Source organism: Zerene cesonia, chromosome 19 (genome assembly GCF_012273895.1).
Source record: "Zerene cesonia ecotype Mississippi chromosome 19, Zerene_cesonia_1.1, whole genome shotgun sequence".
Taxonomy (NCBI): Eukaryota; Metazoa; Arthropoda; class Insecta; order Lepidoptera; family Pieridae; genus Zerene; species Zerene cesonia.
In genome coordinates this window covers 3,946,806-3,958,394 of record NC_052120.1, presented here as the reverse complement: position 1 = coordinate 3,958,394, position 11,589 = coordinate 3,946,806, and the positions used below count along the sequence as shown (strand labels likewise).

The following is an 11,589-nucleotide window of genomic DNA, read 5'->3' as shown; positions in this document are numbered from 1 at the left end:
ACGGTTAGGCAAGATACGCAGGTTCGAATCCTGCCTCGTGATCAAATTTTTTCTATTCTTTCAAAATTTCTAAAGTATGTACATTGTTAACTATTCGGTACAATTAAATAAAATTTAAATTCATTGGGTGCATCCTACAGATCAACTGCACCGTTCTTAATTTGTTTATTTTTTTAATGAAATACACTTTTATCATCAGTTTTTATCTTTAAGTCAATCTTATATCTGAAATATTCAAAATGCAGAAATTTAATTATTATATGTGTTAAGGGCACATACGAGTATACTAAATTATATAAAACTCAAGGTTGTTTTTTTTTTGGTTGAACGCGCTAATCAGGAACGTACATGGTCCCTGACACTATACATGTGAAGGTACCAAGGGTGAAGCCGAGGCGGGCCGCTAGTGTGCAACAAGATGATAAAACTTATTCTTTTTAATCTGTTTCAGTTAACGATATCAGATAGAACTCATCTTTTAAACGATGCATTCGCTTTGGCAGAGGCTGGCCACTTACCTTACGATACAGCGTTGAATCTCACGACCTACCTCACTGGAGAAAAGGATTATGTGCCTTGGGATAATGCTGCTGCGATCTTTAGCAAATTGTCAGACAGATTATATAATACAACGGATTATGATAATTTAAATGTATGTACTTTCAACCGACTTCAAAAAAGGAGGAGGTTATCAATTCGACTGTGTTTTTGTTACCTGTACCATCTTTATGGTTCGTTTTTTATTTGCTGGTGCCTCCCATGTGACTCCAAGTTCGGAGAATTTGAAGACAGTTTCATTTATTCTTATAGGCTTATTACTATTGCCATTCTTGCCTTAAGATTATGTTATAATTTGTTATCGTATGGACCACACATACAGCATATATGAATCTAAGTGATCTTTATCTAAGTTATGTGGAAATGGGTTTCACAATATAGTTTTTCTGCATCAATGTTCATTCTGAAAACATTTTTTTTTAATTACAGAAATATGTGCAGCATCTTGTAAAACGGCTATATTTGGAGCAAAGTTGGGAAAAGACTGACTTAGGCATTATAGAAGGGTATTTATTTACACATTTTTTTATCTATTAAATGTCATAATAATAACGAGAAGCGAGGTATACCACTATACTCCGATTTCAAGCACTATATAAAGCTTTTGATATGCTCATCTGGTTTTCCAATCATATCATTTTAAACCTAATCATATCATTTTAAAGTGTATCTTAACAAGTCATTGCAATTCGCAGTCTCCTCCGCACAAAAATCCTTGCCTTCGCGACCTCTTACGGTTTGCCGGACGCTGAGAAAACTGTACGCGAGATGTTCCTTGCCTGGCTCGACTCCTACGGTACCGCAAGCGCGAAGAACATCGAGCCAGAATTGCGAGATTTTGTCTATGTACAAGGTTTGTATAGTATTTTTTTAAATTATGGTTTTGTATGGATTTCGTTCAATTTTCAAAATATTTTCGTTTTTTTACTCCTTATATCTAACTATTGGTCCGCCCCGGATTTGCCCGTGGTACATATATAGCCTATAGTTCGTAGTAGTATCTTCCTTAATAAATGGTCTATATAATATTGAATATTGGCTATATATCATATATATCTAAACTCATACTTGACAATTTGATGACAGGAATGAGAAATGCTTCAATGGAAGAGTGGGATAAATTATGGCGCATTTATCAAATGGAGGAAGATGTGCAAGAACAGACAAAAATAAGAACAGCACTAAGTGCTCCAAAGGATGCGGATATACTCAGAAAGTATGTCCGCATAAAATATAAAATTTAGATAAATGAATTCATTGCTTTTTTTCTTCTAATTTCCTTTTAATATTTTTTCAGATATTTAGACCTTGCGTGGGATGAGAAAAACATTCGCAGTCAAGACTATTTGAATGTACTAAGTATTATAAGTTCGAACCCATCTGGGACCGCGCTAGTGTGGGATGAAGTTCGTTCGAATTGGCCACGGTTGGTCGACAGGTTCACTTTGAATAGCAGATATCTGGGAAATCTTATACCTAGCATTACCAGTACGTTTAATACGCAGGAAAGATTGCAAGAGGTGTGTATTTTCAGCTGACTTCAAAAAAAGGAGGAAGTTCTCGATTCGACTGCATTTACTTTTACATAGCTTTCCATCAGAACTTTTGACTTCGTGAACCGATTTTGATGATTCTATGTTTATTTGAAATCTGGTGGTCCTTTTTAAATTAGATTAGTTCTGACAATTTTAATCCGGTTTAATTTTTAGATAAAAATGTATGTTCTCATAATCAAACTTATAAAAACGAAAATTTAGAAAAATGTGCCGATATTATTCTTCAATTAGTAAAGTCGATAATGAACCTTATATCTATGCTTATAGTGATCATGATGTTTCCTTTTAGATGGTGATCTTTTTTGAAAAATACCCAGAATCGGGTGCTGGAGCTTCAGCTCGTAAACGAGCACTTGAAAATGTTCAAAATAATATTCAATGGTCTTCTCAATACAAAGATGTTGTGGCTTCGTGGCTGGAAAATCATCTTAAAATAATTGGATAATATAAATATTTATTTATCTTTCAAATCAATGCATATTAAATAAAGTATAAGCTGAAGTTTGTTTTCTATTTCTATTCAAAGCATGGCCTAACAGGCCTGGCTGAATATACGTATTATTAGTATGACAATCCTACAAATATTATTCTTATATATCGTAGTATACAGAACTACATACTTTAGGTATGCGAGCTGTGTCGATAAACAAACAGTGTCTGCTGTGAGGTAAAATACAGTACTTACTAACAGGGTCATTGTATCCCATTCGAATTTAAATATTATTTAAAATAATTTATAAATAACAGGTGTGGAAGTGGTTGGTGTTGTTTATATATAAATAAATAAATAAGTAAAATAGAAATCATCCACCCCATTAACCTCTTTCACTTCTATACAAAGATTGTTGGGATCACGCGTTCTACCAGGACAGCAGAATGTTCGAAGTGACGTCACAGAAGGTGGCGGGAAAATATGACGTTATTCTCTGATTGACTAAACATGCTTTGGCTCATTTCTGCTAACCTAGCACATGCGATGACGAATGCTTCCATACGGGTTACGCATTCTACCAGGACGGCAGAATGTTCAAATAGTGATGTCACAGAAAATGGCGGGAAAATATGTCGTCATTGTCTGATGTCAAGTATGACGTCACTCAGCATGCTTCTGCGCATTTCTGCTAACCTAGTTAGTACATGCGATGACGAAACGAATGCTTGCATAGATTGTTGTGGTCAAGCGTTCTACTAAGACGGCAGAATGTTCGAAGAGATGTTCAGAGAGTGACGTCACAGAAGGTGGCGGGAAAATATGACGTCTTTTTCTGATGTCAATTATGACGTCACTAAACATGCTTCTGCGCATTTATGCTAACCTGGTACATGCGACGACGAAAGGAATGCTTTTTTTATACAAAGATATTTGGGGTCACGCGTTCTATCTACCAGGAAGGCAGAATGTTCAAAGCGATGTTCAAATAGTGACGTCACAGAAGGTGGCGGTAAAATATGACGTCATTTTCTGATGTCAACTATGACGTCACTAAACATTATTTTGCGCATTTCTGCTAACCTGGTACATGCGATGACGAAACGAATGCTTCTATACAGAGATTGTTGGGGTCACGCGTTCTACCAGGACGGCAGAATGTTCTAAGCGATGTTCAAATATTGACGTCACAGAATGTGGCGGGAAAATAGGACGTCATTCTCTGATGTCAACTTTGACGTCACTAAACATGCTTCTTCGCATTTCTACTAACCTGTTTTTTCTGCTTCGATCTGTTTCTTAGATCAGATTTTATGGGAATTTTTTGTCTTTAATAGATAGATAGATAGAGTGCTTCTAAAGGAAGGTTTACATGTATTAAACTACACTTGACGCATGCGAACCCCCGGGCGAAAGCTAGTAAGTTATAAAGTAACATTTTAATAATTTATACCTACAAAATTAACGATGTTTCCTTTAATGTCATGGCATTTTTAAAGAATGAATATACACAATATAGGTAGAACGGATTTAAAAATAATAATCTAATGTTCGAACTAATGATGAAATTTCATGAGTAGTATGTACCTTCAATGTATCTACGTATATAAAACAAGCGGTCCACCCTGGCATCGCTCGTGGTACATATACTAAGCCTTATAGCACACAATGATTACGTACATATCCAACGGTGAAAGATTTTTTAAATCGGTCCAGTAGCTTCCGAGATTAGCACGTTTAAACAAACAAACTAAAGCTTTATATTATTATTAAAAAAAAACTGCTTACTCAAAACATCTACAAAAATAATGTTTCATGTATAACAATGAATTTTGTAAATAATTACACCTTAACAGAAAAAATGTGAAATAAAACACGATTATTCCACTGAACAACTTTAATTAAGCGTGTTGAGAAAACAATGAGTCTAGATAATCGTTTTCCTTAAAGTGAAGTCTGTGCAAGTACAACATTATTTTTTTTAGAAATCTCATTCGGATGTCTGTCGTAATACTGCATAATAACTGTATGCCGTTCGGACAATCTGAAAGGGAATTTTAAGACTGGTTTGAAAGTCACGCTGACGACCCGCTGAACGTGACAGCCGAGCCTTATGACGTGTTTTAGAATAATTCATGAAGGCATGTGCGGTGCATATAGGTTCATACATTACAGCTGTCAATTTGGAACCAAGATAGCCTTTTAAGGGATATAGGACAGTTTATATCCAGGAAATCCCCCGTAACTGCGGGATTTCCTTTGACAGGCGAAGTTGCGGGTGGTAAGCTAGTATAATGAATGCAAAAATTGTATGTTCTGGCCTAAACCACTGATCTCAATGAAATATTTTTTTTTGTGCAGAGATAGTTTGAGACGCGAGAAAGGACAAAGGATGGTTTTTATCCCGGAAGTCCTTCAGGAGCTAGTAGTATGCGGGAAAAATCTCGGACTGCATTGTTTCTGCAAATTTTTACGTTAATCTTCAGCGGGGGTGCGAGCTGGCTCAATGTGTGAACAAGCGAGCTTGCTTGCTTGAGAGCGACATTCAAATAAATGTAATTGACTAATTAATGACTGGATTTAAGTTGAACCAACTGTCATATTGTTCGTATACCTAGATAATTTCTATTACTGTGGAATAGTCACTTTTTGCATTGACTCGCGCCAAATTTCAGTTCGGTAATAGATTAGTGTTTAACAATGCTGATATCGAGAATGTTATCTGTATAATTTAATCGACGAAATAACAATTCCCTATCAAACACAAAAAGAATCACGTCAATCGGTTGAAAACCCACGGATTTATCGAGCACCTAGCAAAGCCAAAAAAGAGTGCAATTGAGAACTCTCTTTTTGATTTTGGGACGTCGGTTGATGATATGAAATAAATCAATGACTAATCTTTTTCTAGAAAATTACAGCCATGAAATAGTAGTAGTGTATACATATGATATGCATAAATTTACAAGAAAATATTGTTGTTAATGGTAAGAAAAATCCACTCTTTATGCAACAAGCAAACAAAATAATTTCTTCGTATTCTACCCTAAAGAGCGTGTCAACTCACATGCAGATAAGCGCAATTTGTTTAAAATGTAAAATTTAAAAGCATAAATTGTTAAGTATCAACTTCAATGAAATATGGTGTTAATTAGATACTATGTATACAAATTATACAAACTTTACACGACCAGTTGAAAAACAAAATATTTTATAAGTAACTATAATATATATTAACGTTCATTAATATATTCTAAATATTCTTTAATATAGGCATGTCATAACAAATTCTTTTTATAAAGCCCGTATTCTCATGTTGATTATCGTCTATGTTGCGAGTTTGTAATAAATTCCTTTAAATTAAATTCTTGGAGCACAAGTTCATAATGCTTTCTTTGAATAGTTTAATATTGAGATGAAAATAAAATATAAACCTGTATAAAAGACTCCAAATTGAGAACGTTGAATGGTCCGGCGAATAGTTTGCAGCTTCGAGACATTCTTATACAAAGGATCCCAACTTCAGAGCGCATTTTTTTTCCCAGACTCCACCAAGCTGATGCGAATGGGCCTTCGCCTAAAGCAACAACGCTCTGAAATTTTTATTTTTAATTGTGTACGTATTGTTTGGATAGTTGAACCTTCTTGAACACATGTTTGGATACTTTATACCTAATATTATATAGCTAGCGATCCGCCCCGGCTTCAAACGGGTGTAATAATACATGATATATACCTACATATATCCCTTCCTCTTGTATCACTATCTATTAAAAAAACCCATTAAAATCTGTTACGTAGTTTTAAAGATTTAAGCATACAGACACACTGAAGGCGGAAAGAAACTTAATGTTATAATAGGTAGTGATAAGAAAATATATATAAAGTGCATTTTGATACACACAACAAAATAAAATTCTTTTCATATTTACAAATGCACATTAGATAATATCATCAGAATAAGGTTCATTTGGTACAAACATGAAAACTGAATGCCGAGTACTAAGTGCCCTACCTCATTGTGTACTGCGTCCCCGTAATGACAGTAGAGAAAAAGCTGAGTGAGAGTTGCGCACATGTACTGAAGAAGTGATATTAGTTGGGTGGCGCTTAAGTCCTTCTGCCAATTAACAAAACAATATATTTAAAACACTTCCCTTTAACAGCTAGAGAACTTTGCTAAGAATGAATGTTCCAACTTCCTTGTGACTTAATTTCATGCAATTTAAATATAAGTATGCGCAAGGCGACTCGTTCTCATTAAAACTTTCAAGATATTACTACAAATAAATCCATTGTTAGGTGAGAGGCTTGAAACTTTACGCGATAACTTGATTCATTTAATAAAATTGACGACACTTTTAACATCCAAGGGGCTAATTTGATGGAGTTTTGTCAATTCATCAGGTTTATTTTTTGGATGTTGTTGCTCTATATACCTAGTACAATAACATGTATTTTAAAAGTAGCTTATACCTAGTACAAGAACAACAAGCACGCCGTCGTATTATAATATTAGTATGGATAACGGATATATAAAATGAAATCTCTGGCTCTTTCAAAAAGAAAAAAAAATACGATCCGAAGCATCGAGGCTTCCAATAAGCAATAAAATTATCAAGTCAAGAATGTAATAGGTATAACGAGCTCGCAGTTAATATAAGCTATAATAACCATAAATTTCATATTACATATTAAAACTAATAACAAAATATTAGTAATAATAAATGGATATACGAAATCGTTAAAACGACCGTTTCGTTTCAAGTATGTATGTGCTGATGTATCTATATGTATGAAAAATAGATACTCACTGATTGTAGCTGTATACATACACAACAGAGAGTCAGTGTAGCCACGAAGAAGTATATCCCGACAATATTCCGGATGATTTCATCTAATTGTTTTACCATACTGTGAATGATAATATGAAATAGGTACCTATATTATCATATAAGACCATATAATACCAGAAATTCTGACTTAACTCTGTACCTACTATCTCAGTAATTTACAAAGGTTACGTAACAACAGATTAAAAATAAAGAAAAATGCAAATTCAGGGCGGAAAAATTAAAGTGCCTTATTACATGCAAATTTTTTACATACACATATACATTTCCTTTTATTTTAAATGTCAGCATAATTATGTCTAACGCCAAAAACATACAAATAGTTTTACGAGTATATTCGGCAAATAACACTCACCGTAACAAAGTAACATGAATGAAGTGGCATTTCTTAATCCTATAATGGGCTCGAGCGTCTCGTTCCTGGCATAAATTAAATTTCTTGCCACTTCCGCCGATTCTCTGGCTATAAGCGTGAAGTAATGAAAACTGGCCACATACAAATATCATAGTACCAGTAGCAAAGGAATCAAACACAATGTGCACGCATACACAATAAGCAGAAGCAACGATTTCAGCAATTACTGTCGCTGCATAACCAAAGGCACTGATATCTAATGGCGACCATACCGGCAAAATATGCAGCCAATCCACATCTTCGCCTTTTATTTTATAAATCCCATATTCAATAAAAGGGGATAGAATATAAACAAAACCCGTAAAGCTATACATTTGGGAAAGAAGCGAAGTTGTTGACAAAAATTTCCGCGAATAAACCAAAATATGACCAGAAAACTTTTCATTATCCTCATCATCAGTGTCGTAATCGACGCCGGTCGTGTCTCCGTTGTTCAATTCATCATTCTCCAATATAAAAGCTTGATTGAGCAAAAACCTCCAGTCCTCTCTCTTAAATTGCATTGAATACAACTTGATAAAGCCCATACCGCAAAACGAAAGTACGCTAAAACACCCAAAAAGCTTTTCTGGGTCGTTTTTAGCTAGACACAACGCAATTAGCTGGGCAACATTCGTGAAAAAGAAACAGCTGATACAAATTTTGGTGCACCAGTGTATTTCGTCACCAGTTGGACCCAACCACAGACCTATTCTCTGGATCCACTTGATAATGTTTATTTCCATGGTGGTCCTCTCATCTACTTTCAAATTGTTTCTCACATATTCTTCCGTTATCGCATTTCGTTTCTAATAACAGAAAAAGAAAGTTAAATAAAAGTATCTAGATTAAACAGATTTCTTCTAAATAAAGCACCCGAAGGACCGATATTTGTTCGTTGTTTTTAATGAATTCTAGCTAGATCGAGTTCATGAATTTCGATGAAAGATTCTTGCTTTTTTAGTGTGAAGTATGTAATTCGTTCGCTTGTTTTATTAACTCAAACAACGTTTCAATTAAGTCCGATGAAAATCAGCTCTGAATTGGAAGCTTGCAGCTTCCGTAATATCAAACGCTGCAATTTAATTTTTAATAATTTGAGGATGATTTATTCGGGCTTACATATTTATTCGGCATCATATGTTCCTACTATTTGATTTCTTTTTTAAAACGTCGAATAAAAATTGTTGTTTGCTGTATTATTTTGTGTTATTATTATGGTATTATATGTTCGTCATTTTGGATTATCACGTAGGTAAATATTGCGGTAATACCTCATTTTTAGTTTTACTCAAACAATTTTCATTGTTAAAATAAACCATTCACGTTTTGATAAATTTTTTGAAAGAATTCACGTTTTGCTAGCATATGGAAAATTTAATAAATCATTTGAATATTTAATAAAATCGGCGATTAGTTCCATATATCATCATGCAGGTTTTAGTGAAAGTCTAATTGAAATTTTTTTCAATGAAATTACCTGTACGAGATATTAAATAATAACTAGTAAGATTCAACTGTTATATAATCAATGCTACGAATTACCTTAAAAAAGGGCTTTATCGTAGACAGCATTTTGTAGCAACGGTCAACTCAATTGTAGTACGGTAGTTTTCTGATTTGTTTGGTGGGTGTCTACTGGCTGGTTGTTAGTTGTTATGTCGCTGTTAAGTTCCGAAATTTGATATTATTAGATCAGTCTAGGTTATAATTTTGTATTCGTATCTTTCATATTTATAAAACTAAAAAAATGAGTTGTAATATTAAAATAACCGCTCTTTACAAAATGCATAAAAATCGTACACTTACCAAAATAACATTTTTTATAACTTTTATTTTGTCCGTTTCTCTAGAACGTTTGGACTGATTCCGACGGGACTTTCACTGGCATATAACTGATATAATAAGCAGTAACTAAGACTAGTCCGATATTCCCATGGGAAAATTGCATGCTTCAGCATGCTTGACTCTTGTGAGAGCTTGTAACGGGGAAGGTTCTGCCCCCACAGGAGTATTGCGTGCAAAAGTATGAGTAGGGGAGCCGGAGGTCTCTATCCTATTTCTCGCTCTTACGAGTCCATTTCTTTATTCCCATCGTGAATTTTCTCCCTGCCCATTACTTGCATTTGCAGAGTCTTACCTCTGCTAGTTATTATAGGAAGAGATGGTCGTTTCACAATAAGCGACCCACCAGCTCATTTTTCAGCTTTGTTATTAAGAATATTTATTTGTTTTTTGAAGTCGAACAAAAAAATATAATCTAAGTTGACTGACAACGTAAGTTCTAGGCAACAACAAATTTTAATTGATGTACTTATTAAAATAACTTTTTTAATTATCGTTATTATGAAAGCAATTTCATACTAATCTTGGATTTAAATTATCACGAAAACTTTTTATAACAGCAACTCTATTCACTTATTTATGTTGTTTTGAAAATAAGCAGTAAAATTGATATAAAATGTATTCAAGAGTTTGGTTAAACCTTTTTCTTGTAACATAATTATAAACAAGTTAAGAAATCGGAAAATATCTAATTATTTTCGCACTCAACCTATCAATCAATGACGTAAAGTTACGTTATATTATAATTTTCTTTACGGCGGAATAACTTTTATGTGATAATTTTCTGATGCCCCAGCTGCGTTTCTGTTCACGCTCGCAGTGAAAAATAAGCTGTCACTGAAAGCTATTTAAGATTTAAAATGTGATTTTATGTGATATTATAAAAACGTGAAAAGTCAATTACTTACAATAATACTCGTACTTTTGAATGAATCAATCAATCTCAATTCTCACGAACTCTAAGAGTACAAAAACAGGGAAATATATCTGATGTATTTATGAGCAAACATGTCTCGTCGAACGAATATCCGCAATGGATTATGATATTATCATTTTTATGGATTATATAATGATTGTATGTACATAGTATTGTAAACAAAACTTTAGGATCGATCTTTTCAAAAGGGTTAAATAAATAATTAAGTCTGGGTCGGGATCGGGATCTCCACTGTGAAGGAAGGTCCTTCTTCTTTAATGATAAAGGGGGGATCGACGACTCCACAACTGGCCGGCCTGTAAAGTCCCCATGTATGATTTCGAAAAGTTGTACATCTGCTACATAAAATTTATCTTTAGCTATTAAATAATAAATAGGAAATAGAAAATATTTCGCGATTCCGAATAGGGTTCCCCCACATAAATTAACAAACCACAAAGTAACCAATAAACAAAATCTTCCAAGTTGTAGGTAGGTATGTACGTAATATTACTTTCATAATAAAAATCAATGTTAAGTGTATTATAGTGATTTATATTAATAACTATATAGTAAATTGATAAAGGGGTTAACGAAAAAGAAATGAAAGGTCGGCCTCTATTTTAGTAGATAATAAACATGTACAAAAAAATTAATTATCACGTTTAAAACTTGTTTGCTTAGGTTGTGGGTACAATTGCTGGCAAATGATATAAAATAGCTAAATAAAGTAATAAAAATAAAAAATGGTTTTAGTTATTTTATATTAAAATGTCTGAAAACTTCAGAAAAAAATTAAAGTATGCCGTCTAGATAATAATTTTATCAAAACATTTTAATAGAAAAAAAAAAATGATATTATGAGCTAGATATTTTCTTTAATTCATATAGAAGGCATATCATGATTTAAAATGGCCGATACAAGGGTGGAAGTTGCTTGTCGTAAATCGTCGTATTACCCAGCCATTCGCTGATTTTATATTAGATACCGAAAATTAATAGAATTATAGCTTTAGTTTTACAAAAATGTTCGTAAT

General features: G+C 33.6%; 2 protein-coding genes across 2 annotated transcripts; one reads left to right on the top strand and one right to left on the bottom strand.

The window, feature by feature from the left end:
- The first annotated feature begins 376 nt into the window (after positions 1-376).
- LOC119834633 (glutamyl aminopeptidase-like) lies at positions 377-2,585 on the top strand. The gene is made up of 6 exons (XM_038359052.1): positions 377-652; positions 988-1,064; positions 1,254-1,411; positions 1,645-1,774; positions 1,856-2,078; positions 2,404-2,585. Exons 1-6 carry the CDS (start codon positions 419-421, stop codon positions 2,557-2,559), a joined length of 978 nt encoding a protein of 325 aa, XP_038214980.1. The 5' UTR covers positions 377-418; the 3' UTR covers positions 2,560-2,585.
- A 1,949-nt stretch (positions 2,586-4,534) lies between these two features.
- LOC119834634 (odorant receptor 22c-like) lies at positions 4,535-8,354 on the bottom strand. Its single transcript, XM_038359053.1, has 5 exons — positions 7,753-8,354; positions 7,359-7,458; positions 6,560-6,664; positions 5,979-6,137; positions 4,535-4,588 (listed from the first exon to the last, which is right to left on the bottom strand). The coding sequence occupies exons 1-5, from the start codon at positions 8,337-8,339 to the stop codon at positions 4,535-4,537; spliced, it is 1,005 nt and encodes a 334-aa protein (XP_038214981.1). The 5' UTR covers positions 8,340-8,354.
- Between the last annotated feature and the right edge of the window lie 3,235 nt (positions 8,355-11,589).

Bases quoted from the DNA above. Each gene is read 5' to 3' on its own strand.
- LOC119834633 (XM_038359052.1), top strand. From the start codon at position 419: ATGATAAAACTTATTCTTTTTAATCTGTTTCAGTTAACGATATCAGAT. The intron at 653-987 runs GTATGTACTTTC...TTTTAATTACAG, and splicing joins CGGATTATGATAATTTAAAT to AAATATGTGCAGCATCTTGT. The intron at 1,775-1,855 runs GTATGTCCGCAT...ATATTTTTTCAG, and splicing joins GATGCGGATATACTCAGAAA to ATATTTAGACCTTGCGTGGG.
- LOC119834634 (XM_038359053.1), bottom strand. From the start codon at position 8,339: ATGGGCTTTATCAAGTTGTATTCAATGCAATTTAAGAGAGAGGACTGG. The intron at 6,665-7,358 runs GTGAGTATCTAT...GTTAATTGGCAG, and splicing joins TATGTATACAGCTACAATCA to AAGGACTTAAGCGCCACCCA. The intron at 6,138-6,559 runs GTAGGGCACTTA...TAAAAATTTCAG, and splicing joins GGGACGCAGTACACAATGAG to AGCGTTGTTGCTTTAGGCGA.